Source organism: Chelon labrosus (assembly GCF_963514085.1).
Source record: "Chelon labrosus genome assembly, chromosome: 9".
Lineage (NCBI taxonomy): Eukaryota > Metazoa > Chordata > Actinopteri > Mugiliformes > Mugilidae > Chelon > Chelon labrosus.
The window spans coordinates 23,045,875-23,065,012 of record NC_140359.1 but is presented as its reverse complement, the minus strand read 5'-3'; the positions used below and the strand labels follow the sequence as shown (position 1 = coordinate 23,065,012).

The window sequence follows — 19,138 nt, the reverse complement described above, 5'->3', positions numbered from 1 at the left end:
GACTCTCTGGAGCAGGACAAAGGAAAGTTAATGAGGTAGTTATATATATATATATATATATATATCCGGATACTGCAGGTCAGGAACATTTTCCACGCCGGCTGCTTCAATGCTCACCTGGGGCATGATAAGGGTCCGTGATATATAATCTGTCACGCTTTGCCTTGTGCTGGTCAATTTCTATCTGTTTAAAGCACGCAGTAAACTCTGACGGTGTGAAATCAGCGCCGTTAATTTTCCCTCAGAGTTTTCCTGCCAATATGGCGGCGTCAACAAAAAACGTCACATGACGCCCGGAGCTCTATACCATGACCTGGATGGTTCAGAACCTTAACAGACATACAAACACTAATTGCATTTGAATTCTCGATAATTATCCCATGATCTCCAGAAAGCAAAAGCCAATAAATTGTCATACCCTTATAAATCTGCCTTTTGTTTTCTTGCCATAAATTAATTATCAAAACGAGGCTTGTTATCTCGAGATAACAACATAATTACCTCGTGATCTCGGCGTAACAGCATCGTACATTTCAGTCAGAGAAACCCAATTATTTGGCTACGTAAACGCTCAGCAGCTGCTTTTTCTTTTCTTTTTTTTTTTGGACAGAAAGGTTTGTATTTGCATGACAAAGCCCGGGACAGGAACTGGTTTTTAGAGACAGCAGGGGTTTTGGAGTAAGCAGAACGCAATAAATCCAAAATGCACTACGTGATTTCTGATGTGTGTTGCTTGATTTACTCCAGCAATCAGGTGAGTAGGCGCAGTCAGTGACTCAACAAAACCATAAAAACCCAAATGTGCACCGAGGCCATGCCATGACTTTGCCACATGAGTAAGTTAAGTACACTTGCACCACAGTGGCGCTGAATGAAGGAATGGCAAAATGACAACGTTAACACTCAAATGAATGGCACTCTGCTGCTAATGAATGACAAGGCTAATTGCGGGAACGGCTTGTTGCTCTTTGGTTTAGATAAATACTCCGACAAGTGAAGTGCTTTAATTATCCCCAGTGTGTTTGTGCCTGAGCGCTGTCGCCGCCGCTTCACTGGAGATGCCTGCTGAATGAGACAAGCTAATTAAGAGTGATTTCCCCGCTCCCCACTCATTAATAACACAACAGCAATTAAGAGGAGCTAGCGGAACATGGTGCATTTGGTGCTAACAAGATTAGCCTCATGGAGCAATGAGTTTACAAGAGACAGGCAGACACACACACACACACACACAGGCACAGAGAAAGGAGGAAAAAGCTGGGGGAGAAATATATTAGACGGCGCGAGGAGGGAGAAAAGAGATGCCGCGGATGCAAGGAGCTGAAAAGAGAGTGAAGATAAATACGGCTGAGATTAGGCGTGAGGATGAATGGAGGCAGAGAAATGAAACGGGGGAGAGAAGGGCGAAAAGAAGCAGAAATGGAGACATGACAGTAAAATCCTTCTGATGCGAGCTTTTTTTTTTTTTTCACCCCCTATTTTCCTTTTCATCCTTTTCAGTGGCCTTTAAATGAACCGTTGCATAAAGGACATTCAGTTGTATGAGCTCATTATATCATAACGGGGACGGGGAAGGAAGCAGTTCTGATTGTAACGCGGTTTAACTGCCAACAATACTTGAGTCTATCTGTGGGAGCTTATGGGGGCAATAAATACACTCAGAACGTAAAGGAAACGCAGTATGCAGGTTATGTTTAGACACCGGTTTATGACATGTAGGTTAAACAATCAATATAAGTAATTAAATCAGCCGGTCCCAAGACTGTGGTTTGCTATAAAAAGTAGGCAAACAGGTTTCAAGGGACTCTTTTATTACTAAATTGAGTAAATAAGGTCCTGGTCCTGAGTGATTAGGACAGAAGAGTTTATGTTTGACAGTGTGACAGTGTTTAGCAGCTATAAAGTTTACCACATCAACCGTTTAGCATGGTAGCGATTACATTAATTGGTCTTTATGGCATTACTTAGTCTGGTATTTGTTCATAATGTTATTTTTATTATTTAGACCTGATGCCACATCAGGTGGACAGAACTTTGAGGAGATACGTTAAACATCCCGTTTTTAATAATCAAAGTGGTGCTACGGGTCAAAGTTCCTCACATGGCTTCAAGAGGAGGTTAAACTCACACGAGACGCTTTAGGACAGAAGGAACTTTTTCATACAGTAGTTCCTGCAACTGTGGGAGAAAGTTCCCCCTCTCTTTAGTGTCTGCACTGCAGGAACTAAGAGTTGCTAGGCCTCTGTCTCTGTGGTCTTTTCTTGGTTCCTGCATCAGAGTTATTGCAAAAGAAGAACCTTTAATGACAGAAGTGTTGGTCAATTCGTCGACGTGTGAATGCAGCACCAAGTGCAACCATTTAAAAAAAAACAAAACAACAACAACTGTCAAGTCATTCAACATTCCTACTGGCTATGCGATAGTCCTGAAAAGATAAATGAATAACAACTTAACATGTGTGCCCAGGCTGTGATGCACATGCAATAAACAGCGGTGTTCGTGGTTCTGAAACAGCAGTAGAGATCCATCCGAGACAGCACTTGTTGCAATATTCTTCTGCACCCCAAATGAGGTTGATATTTATTAATTGTACACAGAACACGAAACCGAGATCGGCTCTCCAGTGCTGGCTGGGGACGCATGTGGAGACGCACTATCATGTCAGGTGTCAACAGGTAACAACGATCGGTTTGCCTAGGACGAACATTAATGCATAAACCGTCTAAACCGGGGGTCTTCAACGTTTTCCAGGCCCAGGACCCCCAAACTGTTGGAGAGATGGAGCGGGGACCCCCTACTTATGTATATGTACATAAGTATTTTATTTGAATATTATATTTGAAGACATTTAAATTTGTGGAAAAATTTGCGACCCTCAACTTTCGCGGCCCCCCCGCAGTACCTACGCGGACCCCCTAGGGGTCGCGGACCCCCTGTTGAAGACGTCTGGTCTAAACGATTGACCACGAACAGTTTCCAGAATTGTTTAGTACTTATATATATATATATTTGTTATATATACTTCTGTAAATTTTATATATTCTTTGCATACATTTTTTATTCATATTTTTTGTAGATTTTTATTTATACTTTATACACATATATTAATACATATATATTTTTTATATTTCTATATATACTTTGCATATATTTTTTTCATATCCCTTTATATATATTTATATTACATTTTATCTCACTATACTCTTATTTTTTACTATTTTTGCTTACTGTAATTCCTTGTTTGTGTGTGTGTGTAATGATGCTACTGGATACCAAAGTAGTCACATATGGTACATTAGCAGAACATCCGCATATTGGTCTACGTTGGTGATATACTATAATAACATATAATAACCCCATATGACGTTAGCCGGATGAGCATCCAAGAACCCCACTCCCCCACTTAATGGCTTGCTATTTTTTCACTTAGTGTTTGTCTTTTTTATGAGAGACAGGAAGCAGCATTTGGTCCAAGTCCAACATCATGCATTTGCACAAAAAATACAGCCGCGGCCATTCAGTTTGTTCAGTAAAACGCAGCACTTTCTAATTCAGACTTGACTTCGCGTTGGCATCGACTTTGTAGCAGCTCTGCTGAACAAACTAGCTCATTTGTGGGCTGAGGCCCGGTTGTCAAGTAAGTAAATACACAGTGAAACAAGAAGTTTCGAATGTGAGAACACCATTTCTGACCTCCTTGTTTATGGCGTCTATGATTACTATGTTGATTCGGTGTGGAACTGCTGAATTGGCCAAGTTGAAGCTGAACTAATCAATGCTTTCTGGTACCAATCATCACCTTCAGCAGCTGCAGCAGGAGGAGGCAGCTGGTCGAGACCAAAGAGCTCTGATTTACTCAGAGTATGTTAACGGCCTGGCACCAAGGAACAGCAGCTATAGTAACCAGCTGGTGAATATAGAGCATTAAACAGAGGCACATATATTCCTCAGGACCTGGTAGGTAGAGAAAATATTAATAAATACTGCTCTTACATTAACCGAGAATAGACAATAACACGACTGTGCTAGTTAGACAACAGCCTTTATATCTCAAAATATAAATCTTGTTGCAATGCCAAGGTGGAGTTAAGGATAATAGGGAGTTATTTAAAATAAAACAGAAATACATACATAAATACTGGCTGGATATTTGATCCGCACCTGCTATGGTGTCAAAGAGTGCAGAAACGATGTATAGGGCAAGTTTCTTTCTTTGGAAAATCTGTACTGGAAGATTTTGTAACCCAGAGAGAGCTTTTCCAGGGAAATGAATGAACTAGTTCAAGGATAGTACTTTCTTAAAGCAGGCAGCATATACAGTATCTATAGAAAACTGGTTCTGAGGCAATGCAAACCGTGTGTGTGTAACTTTTCATGCTGCAAGCATGGAGCTCTTGACATGAGACTCAATCAGCAGCACTAAAGCCTGCCTCTGCCTCCTCTGCCTCTGCCACCCTACTTTTGTGTCGACTAATCTCCACTGTAGGATGTAGAGGAGCCATTTGATATTGTCTTCCCCGGTGTTTTTCATTATCGGCGTCTTACTGCAGCCTGCCGGTGGCATTACCTCGACATTAGTGGGCTTGACGGGACGAGAATCACCACACAATCCTGTCACAACCTCCCATCTCTGCTGTAACCCTACTCGCATTTCAAAGCCCCTCTGCCTCTGCTTATCTTTCACTTGCTTTTTTCTGCTTTGAGGTGGATCTGCCGCAGGGTCATGGACAATATTTTTTAGGAAAATTACTGAGAGGTTAGGTGTTTTGTCAGAATCCAAATGGCATCCAGGCAGACAGGAGAGTACAAAGAACCTGCACCTGTACACCTGAGCAGACTTTTGGTGCATAAAGCGTTTGCACATCTCCTTTTCAAATATCCCTTTATTCAAACCTAGCTGTAGTAGTAAATGAAATGAGCTTCTTTTAACGACTGTCTTGACCTCATCTGACAGGGATTTTTCTCAAAACATGGTCCTTCGTGTAAGGTTTGTGTCTCACCTCAGTCATTTCACAGCCGCAAGCGGCGAGCTCTGTTCAACGCAGTCACACACTTGCAAACACGTCGAAGGCTTTGTTCAAATTAATGCATGACCGCTATTGATTACTGTGCCCTCCAGTGGCCACAGTGGTAGCCCACTGCTGCAGATCATTTGTCTTTGTGTTTGAGATGTTTTAATGCACCATCCAAAGTCTTAAGATTCATTAACAACCATCCTCCTAATGAGCAATCAATGACCGCCACTGACCGTCTTCTGACAATTCAGTGTTCTGCAGAGAAACCTTTGGACCTGGCATTAATGCGGATGTTACTTAGACATGTACCACCCACCTAGATCATTCCAGGTCAGCTTCCTCTGCAGCGCTCCTTCCCACCTCTAGTCAGCCACAATATTATGACCACTGACAGGAGAAGTAAATAACATCGGCCATCTTGTGACAATTCAGTGTTCGGCTGGGAAACGTTTGGATGGCATTCATTCATGTGGATGTTACTAAGACATGTAGCACCCACCTAGACCAGACCAGGCACCCCCACCCCATAGCAATGACACTCCTTGATGGCAGCAGCCATCCCCAGCAGGATGCAGCCTGACACAGGCACACACAGAAAAAAAGCTTTAGGAACAACTAAAAAAAAAACATGAAGAACAGCACAAGGTGTTGACCTGGCCTCCAAATTCACTAGATCCCAAACTGATCAAGTATCTGTGGGATGATCCACAGAGGCTCCTCCCCTCAAAGGTCCCCACTAACAACATTGTGTTGCCAGACACCACAGGACACCCTCAGAAGGCCCATGTCCATTCTCTAATGAGTCACAACTGTTTTGGAGGCACAAGGGAGACCTACACAATATTAGGAAGGTGGTCATAATGTTATGCCTTTATAATTTTGGTGTCATCCAACCACATGGACTTTCTAATTTAAAGCAAGAGGTTTTTTCCAAATTAAGACTGTCAATGAGCCCCTGACTTTGCCTCTTGCAGCACCATGAACATTTGTGGATGCGAAATTTCTTTCTTTCAAATTTGGCAAACACAGTCATATTAGCCACTGTGATGACTTTGGTCATCATTTAACTCTTCATCTGCCTCCATAATTATCAGTCAAACTTCCGATTGGCCATGTGATCCCCCTGAAGTAGCATTTCCAAAAGCCACGGCGACGTAGCAGACGTTGGCAAGTTACTGCACAAAGAAGGTGAATATTACATCTGCCAGACATTAGCATGTTGGCCTCGGCATCGTGGGTATATCAGCATTCTGACAGCAAGAATGACCCAAAAACATCCCTGTGCTGAAGATCAGCTTCACTGGGCCTCAACACAAATTAATCTCACTTCAGAGACCAAGGCTGCTCTGTTCACTGAACCGAATCCCAATCATCTGTTTCCTAGTTGTTATCTTGCAGATCATGACAGCAGACATCCTCTTTCTACGTTTCCGGTTAGAGCAGGTGCAAATTGTGCTAAAACCATTTTATTAAAACTAGGTGCGGTGACCGAAACACTCGAGAAATCAGCTAAAATAGTAGAGCAATCTGTTGTAGGTGCAGCTGATGAATATGCAGAGAGCCTCGAGTCTCAGTACAGCGAAGGTCAGCTACTAAATAAAGCTAGAGGAAAGCTGGACGCGGAGGAAATCAGAGTGATGCCTCCGTGGTTCTAATAGGAGGTGGGAAGGAATGATGCAAATAAAGGTGAACTCCGGTATCCAACTATTTGGATATTTGTAATAATGCAGAATTTCTAAACTACACGTGGGTGCACGACTAGAGGACAAAGAAAGGACAGGTGTGAGATGCTGATGGGAGGCATGAAAGCTTTCAAAGCCACGTCTGAGGAAGACTGGAAGACGTACGGAAGTTGCAGACATACACTAAATGCAAAGAAAATTACGCGGCTACGACGAGGCGTCTTATCGCGCTGACAAATCTGTCTTAAAGCAGTGCCTCGCTCCACTCCAACACTTTTTACCTTTCAGCACACAAAGCTTCGCTGCAACTCCAACATCACACCCCCCCCTGGAGATCCACAGTCAACACCAGCATTCAGACTTTCTCCCCTGCTTTTGGTATTGATATTTGCTAACAGCCAAAATTACTTTTTGGAAAGAATCATCTGGGGCGTTATATAAAATAATAACTCCTGGATCAACTTTACCTTGTGTTTCATTACATTTCAAAATGAAAGGAAGAAAATGGCGAGTTGCTTTTTTATATATATCTGGGGCGACCAGATAGACGCTGAAACTCAGTTTGACTTGGTCGCACGTCACGAACACCTGCCATCAAGACAGCGTTTAAAGGTAAAACTAAATACCACTTGAACTATCTCGCTTCTGCAAAAGTGGGCTGCAAATGAATTTGCATCCTGAGCCCGAAGACACATTGAGTGGCTAGCAGGTTAACAGTTCAGTAGCCATTTATTTCTGTTCATGCAAGAATAGACCTGTAAAGCAAGGAAGATGTTCTCATTATGAACACCACGCGCTAAAAGCATATAAAAGTCAGGTTCACCTGGAGGGACATTAACCCTGTTTATCACCTTAAATGTCCAGCTCCTGGGGAAGAGAATTATATCATGCACGTTACAACAATAATTATAAATAATGTGCTGTTCTGTGTCTAATATGGATGTATTTACAGTGCTGGATCCATAGAAAGAGAGAGAGATTAATGTACTGTATGTACGTAATAATTAGTCTCGTTATAATGCTAAAAACTACAATAGTAAGTTCATGCAAATCAATGTGATTTTACACAAATATCATCTAATTAAATGAGGTGGGCAACACCCAACATCACTATGAATGGAGACGTTTGAAAACAAAATGAAGTTCCTTGATGAACACTTCCACCTAGAGGTTACGTGATGCAAAAACATCTTGCTTAATATTGTGCAGGTCTCCCTGGAGGTCGCCTCCAAAACAATTGCGACTCACCAGAGAATGGACATGGGCCTTTACTGAGGGTGTCCTGTGGTGTTTGGAAACACAATGTTGTTAGTGGGGGGCCTTTGAGGGGAGGGGCCTCTGTGGATCATCCCACAGATACTGGATCAGTTTGGGATCTAGTGAATCTGGAGGCCAGGTCAACACCTTGTGCTGTTCTTCATGTTTTTTTGAGTTGTTCCTAGTTGTTCCACGCTGCGTCCTGCTGGGGATGGCTGCTGCCATCAAGGAGTGTCATTGCTATGGGGTGGGGGTGCCTGGTCTGGTCTAGGTGGGTGCTACATGTCTAAGTAAAATCCACATGAATGAATGCCAGGTCCAAAAGTTTCCCAGCAGAACACTGAATTGTCAGTGGTTTTAATGTTGTGGCTGATCGGTATAGAGTTATAAGATGTAAGGGAATCTCATTTAAGAGATCTGTCTGTCATTTTATTGGAGCAGTGGATAGGGACTTGTTTTTACCTACTTTTTTCTTACCCAGTGCAAAAAGAGGACTAATAATAATATTCAATAACTTCCGCCATAGAGACGTGGGCATGGAAAACACAAGAACTGTTAATATACAGTCTATAGGAGAACATGCTTCATGTGTTCAAGTCAACATTGCTTTATCTCGTGTACTTTTAAGGGGTTTATTAAGCCACGGAGGACAGACATTGTGGTTTTTAATTGCTAAAGAGATGTCGACTGATAAAGTGAAGAAGCTGTTGGCAGAACGTGAAGCTTGTGGCCGGTCATGATAATTACACACTCACCACGTCTCACATGACCCCCTCACATGTTCTCTCCAGAAATGTGTCAGTCACTGTGAACCAAACCAACACACTTTGCATTTTCAGTAGCCCCTTAGGATTGTGTTACGTCACAGGTTCCTGTAATTAAATTCTCGTTTTGCCACCTCCTGCCTCTTATGCTTCTCCTCCAGGGAGGTCGAACAAAAGAGAACAAAACTGTGTTCATTCCTTGTACTCATCACATAACATCCTCACAGTGCTAAATACACTGGGGTCCTGGTGCCGTGGACATTCCTCCACTCTTTTCCTCCCTTCTTGCTCTCAGTGCTTGCTCTGTGGGTTTTAAACTATGTCTCAAGACAGATTATTTTATTTAGCACCAATAACAATTAAAGTTTTTGCCTCTGGGATACTTCCTCAGCTCTTTGGGCTTGTAAATTAATTTTTAACTTCCCTGAAGACGTAAAAGCCTAGCTTTCCTCTTTTTAAACAACAAGCCAGGTATTGAGCAACTGTGCAACTTCCATTTGTTTTTATGTCCAACCCCGTGGCAGGTGGCATGTTGAAAGTACTGTATAACTACAGTAACACTGACTGACGGCACCCTACAAGGAATGTCCTGCGAGTTTGAACATGAGTCCTAAGGTTTCATTATGGGACATGTCACAACCGATACAGAAGAAGAAATACAATCAATGAGAAGCGTCTGTTCATCAAAGCCCTCCTTAATGACTTGATTGGCTCGGCAGAAATATGCCGGAGAATAATCAGTTCCCAATGTTCCCAATACAGTTCACTCCAACAAAAGATTGGTGGGCCTGGCATTCATACGTGTGGATGTTACTTAGACATGTAGCACCCACCTAGACCGGTTTAAGAACAATTCAGAAAAAACATGAGGAGCAGCACAAGGTGTTGACCTGGCCTCCAAATTCACTACATCCCAAACTGATCAAGAATCTGTGGGATGATCCACAGAGGCCCCTCCCCTCAACCCATAGGACCCAAAGCCCCCCCCACTAACAACATTGTGTTGCCAGACACCACAGGACACCCTCAGAAGGTCCATGTCCATTCTCTGATGAGTCACAACTGTTTTGGAGGCACAAGGGAGACCTACACAATATTAAGTAGGTGGTCATAATGTTATGTCTGGTTGGTGTATGTAAAGATTTAGTATCATTTCTTTTTCCCAGGCTTTGAGATTTTCTGCCTCCAGCCCAGACAACGGAGGTGAATGTTTTCATGTTCAGCAAAAAGTTTCTGGATGCTGTAAAACCAAAGCTATGTGCTTTTATTTCATGTGTTAAGCTTGATGAACCCTTTAGCGATATGTTATATACCATTTAACCACCACAGCCAGTCAACACTGATCTGTGTTCTAACTATTCTCAATAAAATACCTCATTTAACAGAAACTAGTTTCGTTGTTTGCCTCTCTCTTCTCCCACGTCAGACATTATACTTATTCTTCACTGTAAAACATTTTTCAAAGCAATTACACCGCAAAAAAGTTAGTTATTGCCACGATAGATTTACTGGAATGTAAACAAGTAACAGGAATTACCTAGAGTATGTACATCAAAGTACTGTTAGTCAACAAAGTCGTTTAACGCATCACAACATCAGTGGTTTGAGCTTATTAGGAACAATTAAGAGGTGTTACAAAACTTGTGCTTTAAAGGCGCACATTCAAGATAGCTTTCTAAAAACTGTAGTAAAGTAGTGAAACGCCGCCGTGCTCCATCACATCCTAGCTTTACTGGTGCTGTTTGAGGAATTCTTTCATGTAGTCGGCGAGGGCTTCGGTGTCCTCCAGCGTTACAGCGTTGTACAGAGAGGCGCGCATTCCTCCGACTGACCTGTAGGGGGCGACAAAAACAAACCGTCACAAAACGTAGACATATACAAAAATAAACTACAACAGCAACATAAGCAAACGTTTGGCAAACTCACCTGTGTCCTTTCAGCGATATCATCCCACGTTTGGACGCACCGTCCAGAAACTCCTTCTCCAAGGCGTCGTCGCCCTCTTTCTTCCCCACGCGAAATGTCACGTTCATTCGGCTTCGACAAGCCGTGTCCACGGGACATCTGAGCAGGTGGACACAGCGATAAAATAAATGTTTTGATATTTCCCTTCATTACTTGAATCAGTGCATTCGCTGTGACCGTCACTATTATACAGTTTGTTCAGTAAAAAATATCAATAGAATCAAGGAATGATTCAAGAAAACAAAAGGGGGTGGAGTTTAGGGAAGCCTGGAGTTAAAGTTTGACATAGTTGTCCTCTTTTAAGGACTTTGCCTTACGTTACGTTAAGTATTTTCTCAAGGCGGTGTTATTATTTTTTATCTTGACTTATATTTTGAAAGCAGACTCTTATTTTGAAAGGTAATTTTTGCCAGAGGCACACTAAGAAACACAAGCATGGTGGCAGCATTTTGTGCTTGCGCAACACTTGGTTGATAAGGTAATAAACTTTTACATTGCGTTACACCTCTTATTTATCTTACGTGAAAGCAAATAGCAATTTTATCTTTTTAACAAACAACAGAAACTCACTTAAAGTAAGTTGCGTATTTCATGTGCGAGTCATTTTATTAATTTTATCCTGACTGTAGCCAAGAACTGACCTTTACTTCTGAAGTTAAACATGCTGAGCTGAAGCCGTCTAGCAGAGTTGGCATTTTATTCAAGATAGAAACTGGAAATTTATGGCTGGAGTATAACTATAACACCATCGGTCTTAAGTTTACAACACAAGATCTGATATCACTGTAATATTATAAGGCTAGATTCTGACGCAGTTCTGCAAAACTGCAGCCGTGTGTGTTTCACTCTCCATTCTGCTGAACCAACACTTGCACGGTTAGACCTGCCAGGTATGTTGAACAGTACTTTAAGCCGATATATGTATCTGTATATGTGTATGATATATGATATATGTACTGGAATTTAAACTGGACCGTCGCAGATGGTTCTTATCACTGAAGGTTTTCTACTTACACATAGAAACCGTTGGACGCGTTGATGATGTCATAAATCATGGAGGCCTTCTGCTTGTTGAGCGTCTCCATGGCAGCGCTGCCGCCGTTGTTCTTAATCCACTCCAGGACCAGACCCATGATGTAGATGCTGAACGCCAAGAGAAAAAGACAAGTTGTGGTTCTATGATATAATGACTTTTTGGAAAGGGAGGGGGTTTTATTGTCGTAATAAAAGCCCCTAATTACGTTACGTCTTTTGACCTACTCTCTTTAAATAACTGTAAATCTCCTTGGACCAAAAAAATCAAGAGCACCAACATTGGGTTTTAAAAATTGGTAGTAACGTTTCAAAACGGAGGGAGAGATGCTTTCAGGAGCAACAGGAAAAACAACGCAAGCGCAACGTTGTTTGAAACGTGCAAAAATATTTCCAATTTGTTACGAGACCATGGAGGAGTAAATTAGACCCTGGTGGGCCGCCATAGCATTAACATAGTACGGGAAACCCTCGAAGTCGATTTGGGACTCATTGGTTCAAATCCTCTTCACACCCACACAGGTATCCAACCCCTAAAACTGCACCACGGGTGACTGCCCACTTTTTCTTATTTTATGTGTAAAGTAGCCATGATTTCCACCAGCTGTGGCTCGATATGTACAACAGGCTGTCCACATACCAAATGGTTAGCAGTTCGATCCCCAGTACATGGACCACATGCAAAAGTGTCATTGAGCAAGACACTAAATACACTGAGTTGCTCCCAGTTCTTGGCACTGGTGTGTGAATGGGTAGATGTGCCATGCGATTGTAAATTGCTTTGAGTACAAATAGGTAGAAATGCCCTACATAAATACAAACTAAACTGTAGCCAATCAGCTGGTGCATTTTTCAACTCTTAAAGTAAATTATGGCGATAGTTGCACTTTTCAAAATGCTGGACTGCTCCTTAAAAGATTTATCTGCTCAAAAATGTAAACAATTCTAAGAGATACACAGAAATCAGTGTACTTTTGTGTGTGTGTTTTTTATTTTTTTGTAAGCTAAGCATCTCCATTTTATGTGGACATTTTACGTGGCTGACAGTAATATACTGACCATCATCAATCTGTAGGAGATGGAGAAGGTTCTACAAAGAAACAGGTGAGTCTGTACCTGAAAGATGGCGGCGTGTTGTAGAGGGAGTTCATTTCCGCCTGCACCTTGTAGTCCAGGACGATGGGACACTCCTTCAGAGCGTGCCCCAACAGGTCCTCCCGCACGATGACCACCGTTACCCCGGCACAGCCCACGTTCTTCTGAGCCCCGGCGAAAATCAGCCCAAACTGCACAATGCAAGAGGACACATCAAAATACAGCACTATGGACGTGTGGGGCTGAAACTGTTGAATTTGTCCAGAGAGGAATTGCAGGAGGAAGATTTTTAGTAGATATCTCGTGTCCGTTTTTAACTTTTGCATTATAGTTAAAGCTGCCATAAATATTTTCTCAACACAGACATTTGTGGAAGAGAACACATTTTTCAGTCGCATTCTTGTCCTTACTTTTGAGACATCTACAGGTCGGGACAGGAAGTTGGAGGACATGTCGCTGACGAGGGTCACCCCGTTGGTTTCAGGCGTGAAGTTGTACTCCACGCCATGGACTGTCTCGTTGCAGCAGTAGTACACGTAGGAGGCTGAGGGGTTCAGGGTCCAGCTGCTGGGGTCAGGGATTTCTGGAGGGGTGGGGGGGCAACAGGACCATATAACAACGTTACTCAAGACTAAGAGTCTACAGCCACCCTAGAGGCTCTTTAATATGACATGCACACAATGCTACCAAATTTTAATCCATCTCATTGTCAGCAAATATATCAAACTAATATGTTAACCGTACGAGGAATTCATCCTCTGGAGACCATGAACAACTTGTTTTATTTAATGGTGATCCAGAAGTGCAACAGAACAAGCTATGCTTTTTTTTTTTTTTTTTTTTAATATAGGCTATAGATATTTTTCAAACCAAACTTTGCATTTCTAATTCAAGGAAATTCAAACTACACTATATAACTACCACCAAATATTGGACCAGCACAAGAGCCCCAAAGAAAGCCCCAGTCAGTCACAACCAAGCAGAAAAGACTGCTCGCATACCAGATTCTTTCACTGGTGGTCGAGTCTATTGTTTGTTACGCAACGGACTGGGCACACATCCACACTTCCACTCCAGACCACTACACAGAGACTGTCCTAATGTAGCCTGAATGTCACCCACCAACTCATAAGAGTTAAAAAATTCGTTTTTGATGTGATTTCATCAAAACTAAATTCTTCATGACATAAAAGGAAAGTTTGTAGTTAGAAAAGTCCTTGATAGTTGTGTATCTGTATTCACACACACACACACGCGCTTACTTGTGTAACTGTCCAGCTTTGGGTGGACAATGTTGACTTTGCCGTATTTCTCCGCTTCCTTTGCCGCCTTCGACGACCACGTGCCGGTCACCAGGTAGTCGGCGCACCGGTCCTCTTTGAGGCCAATCAGGTTGAGAGGAACGGCGCTGAACTGTCCGGACCCGCCGCCCTGCAGGAACATCACCTTGTAGTTGTCTGGGACATTTCTACGAGGACAAAGGTCGCAGTGTTAAGACATCTTCGTGTCCAGCGGTCAGATCCTTAAACTGCAGACCGACTTAGTAAACTGGTAGAAAACCAAATTTATTGGCACAAATTAAAAAAAAAAAAAAAAGGATATTAAAATAATTTGTGTGTCCGTTTCTTTAATAATGACTTAAAGAAAACACACAACCATCAACATTTTTGTTTCGAGTAGTTTTTTGTAAGCCTTATAAAGTCTGTTTTATTTAAATTATTCTAAGATGATTAATTTAAATGATGCTGATCAACAACATGTACTGTAATGGCAATTAAATTATCGCAGCTCAGTTTTACAAGTATAATAGCTTGTGTGTGGTTCAGATTTAATTAAAACCAAATGCAGTTTTATAAAGATTATTTTAGAATTCACTCTTAATAATTCCACATTACAGCCTGATGCAAGGAATGCCGAGTAGAAACTCAAAAACATTTTACACAGGTTATATTTCACTCTGAAATCCAGTTGAGTTAAATTTAATTTATATAGCATCAATATAAACATCAAGAAACTACAGCCTAAAACCCTCAGAGCACGCAATAATGCAGTGGCGGCAAAGAAAAACTCTCTTTTAACAGGAAGAAACCTTGAGCACATTTGTTTCAAATGTACTGTCAACACCAAAAAATAAAAAAATAACAAGTCTGGAAGTGTCTTGATGGCGCAGCAGTACAGAGCGACTGAAGAAAGAAGATGATACAGAATACTTACAACAACTCGCGCAGGAGGCTCTCCGTTTTGTTGAGGATTTTGTTGAAGTCTGACGATCTGTGACTCATCTCTGGATCAAACAGAATAAAAAGTATTGGAATGTGATCTCGCTGTCATTGATTTACTTTTAAAAAAATCTTTAAGAATATCTATGACCTTTAACATATGCACACGTGCTTTGTGTAATCACTCCTTTCGTTTCTTATGCCACTTTCAGGAAAAGTGGTGAAGCACACGGCCCTTATTAAATGAGAAAATGCTTTTGAAACTGTTATCGGAAATAAATGAGGCATCGGCTAGCCAAGTTACGCAAATCAGTTGAGTGAATCTTAAAAGGTTTAGGTCTTTTGGGGTCAAAATTATCATTTTTAATGCCTCCACTACGGCTAATCAAAGAAACACGGCTCAGTGAATCGAAACGGGACATTTCCACTAAAAACACAGCAACTTCAGAAAATATCTACTTGATTTGCTTGGTTTTATAACAGCTGATTACAACTGATGCCAGTATGAGCAGGAGAAATTATAACAGTTAGAGAATCCTAATCTAATCTTCATATGGTCACCGTGGTTACTATTTTCAGACTTGAAAAACTGTGACCGTGTCCTTAGATCATTCCAATCTCTCTGTGCCTGTTACTGTAAAAACAAATATATAATTAAATAAAACTCAGTATTTTATTGGGTACAACATAATGTGATCGTAGGGAATTATACAAAGGTTTTCTTTAAAAACAACTTAAATAAAACATGTCTGTAGCTGCACTCACCAAGGACACTAATACCAGTGCTGCTGTAGTTGATAAGCTCCTTCTGTGCTTGAATCAGCACCTGCAACACAACAAATGTAAAAGTTAGTCTTCAATGATCACAAACTGAAATAATGAGCGCTTTTTAAGAGGTTTTTAATAAATAGAACTTTGCGAGCAAACGCACAAATAATCAAAATAACAAAAAGAAATAGATGGATCACTGATGGACCAATGATTTCTGAATTGGTCAAATTCTAAAAGAATGGGCTGAATCTCAAAAGAAAAAATGGGTCACTTAGAAAGACAACAAGCCCAAGAATACAAGCTGTTCTACAAAAAAATAGTTAGAGATGAGAAAAATAAAAGTTTTGGAATGAAAAGGTCTTGAACTTCGTCCAGTAGAAATGTTGTGGAAGGACCTGAAGCAAACAGTTCATGTGAGGAAGGAAACCCATCAACAACATCCCAGAACTGAAGTGGTTCTGTACTAGCTGCCGTAGACGACGGATCAGCAGTTACCGGAAATGTCTAGCTGGCGTTATTGGTGCGAATCAATGCTTCTGCAACAGTCAGATGTGAACATATGATGGATATTCTTGAATAAACAAATGCACACGTATAATATTTCTGTTTCATTCGTTTTATAAAAGTATTTTTGTCTACTTTCAGGACTTTGATGGTTGATTTTTCAGGTCTTTTTTTTTTTTTTTGCAAAAATTTGCAAAAAACAAAAAAACTAAAAAGCGGCAGTCGAAATGTTGAGGGCTGTAAATGCAAATCTCGTTTTAAGGACAAATGACTAAAACCCAAGGGGCTCAACAAACTGCACCAGTCTACACGAGACCACTTTTTTAATAACCTCAAATAAACCTGATGGCAGTGATTTCTGTCAAGCTCATTCCTGCCATCTACAGGTCGTTTCTGCTGCTGTCAGCACAAAGAAGCCGGTTTCCACATGAATGAATGAGGCTGATGCAACTCAACACACCGTTTTCAGCCTGTTCGCAGCTGCTGGGAAACGACAAGGCGACCTCGAGTCTAACTCCAACAGTCACTGGCCACGCGTCGCTCCGTGCCACCCCCGTGCCATTACGAAAGAAAGAATCTTACAGTAGATAAGTAAGAGCTGTGTTTTTAACGCCGATTTTGAGATCAACTATCAAGTCTGGAGGCTGCAAAATCATCCACCATCACAGGGAAGCAAAATGGAGAGCTTAACTTACGGACTGGGGGAGTTTTGCAGGTCCTGCGCCAAAATTGATGGTTGGTTTCTGCTCCATGATGTCGAAGGATCTCTTGCGTGCAGCCGCTAGATGTTGTCTGCGTCTGATTCAGTGGCGTGTGAATGATTCCCTCCCTCAACCTCGCCTCTGTAGCTTCTGTCCTCCTCCTCCTCCTGCACCCAACAGGCTGGTTGCCAATTAAACGTTTGCATAACGTTGCGTTCAGGGGCACCCCGTAAACTCAAGTTACGAAATAAGTTACCCAAAAACATGCAGTTATTGATAGGAAGACAATTTTTCACACTTTAGCAGGGTTTGTCATATAACTGTGTCTGCAAAAATGAACATTAACGACAAATCAGACGTGCTAGCGGAGCAAAGAGGTGCAGAGATTTACCAGCCAAGTTTGAGTACACACAGGGAGGAAATTGTGGGTTTAAGCCATAGACTGTATAAATATATATATCTTTATACTGCCTGTGGTTTAAATGGACAGATATTTGCAGTCAGATGAGGGTCATGTGGCACGGTTAATTTGTTCTGTGTGCAAACGTCTCTGCTTCCAACAACTTTTCAGTAGAGCGAGGAGTTTGGGATTTACAGCGTTACAGACTTTTAGACAGCAATGTCATACATACATAAGGGTTATGACAACTGGAGCAACCAGTTAGATGACTGAGAGCATAGTGAAAAATGAAAGAGCAACGAAAGGAGGATTATTTTCAGTTCTTTTCTGTTTTTGCTTTCTTGTAATTGCACTGAAGCATGTCAGATCAAGCTTTTCCCCAGATCTCTTTTAACCGTGAAGGTGAAAACGGACGAAATAATAAAGTTGTGTTGAGTTAAATCAAGTGGATATCGTCCTAACCTGCAGTTTTCAGTGTGGGATTACCTCGTTGTGTTTGAACTGAAGTAAATGTACGTATATACAAGCTATCTCGTTTAAGTTTACATTTCAAGTTTACAGTCTATATTTTATTTTACTCAATTATACATTTATACTTATATTGTTTACCTTGCGTTCTACGTGCAATTATTACTGTTGTTACTGTATTACTTTTTTACTACTGGCTGCAGGTACAAAAATACTTTTCACCGTGCATTGTACTATGTATAGCAAATAAATCTTATTTTATCTTATCTTAACAAAAGGATGGGATTAAGAAAAAAAAGGCTGCAATTTTAAAAGATAAATTGGGTAGTCTGATTCCGAATGCTGAAGCATCACTTTAACCTCAAAATAAGCCTCTGTAGGCTACACATTTCTGCACAGATCAGGGGCTTTTGTCTCGTTTCGTTCCCCCTGATTCCCCCTGTACGTGTGCAGTTGTGAGTTTATACGGCCGCTTCATTCTCTTTTCAGAAACATCAGCAGTGCTAATTCCTGTGCTGGATTAACTCCAGGCCTACTGTGTGTCAGTACTCATGTGGCTTTAGGAGCAGCATGCAATATGCAAAACCATATATATAGAATCAGACAGACAAAAGAATAATAATGATATTAAAACACCGTTGCCTCGTGTTTTTATCTAGCTGTTAGGATTTACAATCAGTCTCTTTCTCTGCTGGCTGCTTTCTGAACTGTGATTGTAAAGCGCTTTGCTGCCATTTACTTCTCACGTGTGCTCTTCTGGAAATACTTTTTTTTTTCGAGCTTCACCTGAACGCAGCACCAGGATCCTGAAACTTCCAGCCAGGGATCCTATTGGCCGGCGTCACGTGCCTTGTTAGGCAAACGGCTGTCATTGGTGAGTATTGATTTGGGAGCTGCGCTGATTGGCTGCGCGGTCACACCACTAAAACGTGAACGCGCGAGAAACAACGGGAGGAGTAGCATAACAGAAGAATGTTCAATAAACTCATGTGTTATGTATGTTTAACTAACCCTAACACTAAAAGGATCAACAGCCGAGATAAAAAAAAAGTAATTGCAGTTGATTTGTTGTCGCTGCATACCTGTGCCTCCTACCTGAAGTTATAGAAGCAGCAACAGTCAGCTGCTCTTTCACATGATCAAACCAATAAATCTATTCTGCAGGAATTTGGACATTTCACAATCAGTTCTTGTAAAGCCACATGTTTCTGCAAAGATCCAGTATCAGTCTTTAAGTATGGCGGGTATGCTGAGTGCATGTACAT

At 41.4% G+C, this 19,138-nt stretch overlaps 1 protein-coding gene across 1 annotated transcript; it reads right to left on the bottom strand.

Moving 5' to 3' along the window:
• Positions 1–9,951: 9,951 nt before the first annotated feature.
• On the bottom strand, positions 9,952–17,146 carry psat1 (phosphoserine aminotransferase 1). The gene is made up of 9 exons (XM_084552279.1): positions 17,000–17,146; positions 15,795–15,855; positions 15,025–15,094; positions 14,073–14,278; positions 13,221–13,393; positions 12,832–13,001; positions 11,698–11,826; positions 10,645–10,782; positions 9,952–10,550 (listed from the first exon to the last, which is right to left on the bottom strand). Exons 1-9 carry the CDS (start codon positions 17,054–17,056, stop codon positions 10,448–10,450), a joined length of 1,107 nt encoding a protein of 368 aa, XP_084408405.1. The 5' UTR covers positions 17,057–17,146; the 3' UTR covers positions 9,952–10,447.
• Positions 17,147–19,138: the final 1,992 nt, after the last annotated feature.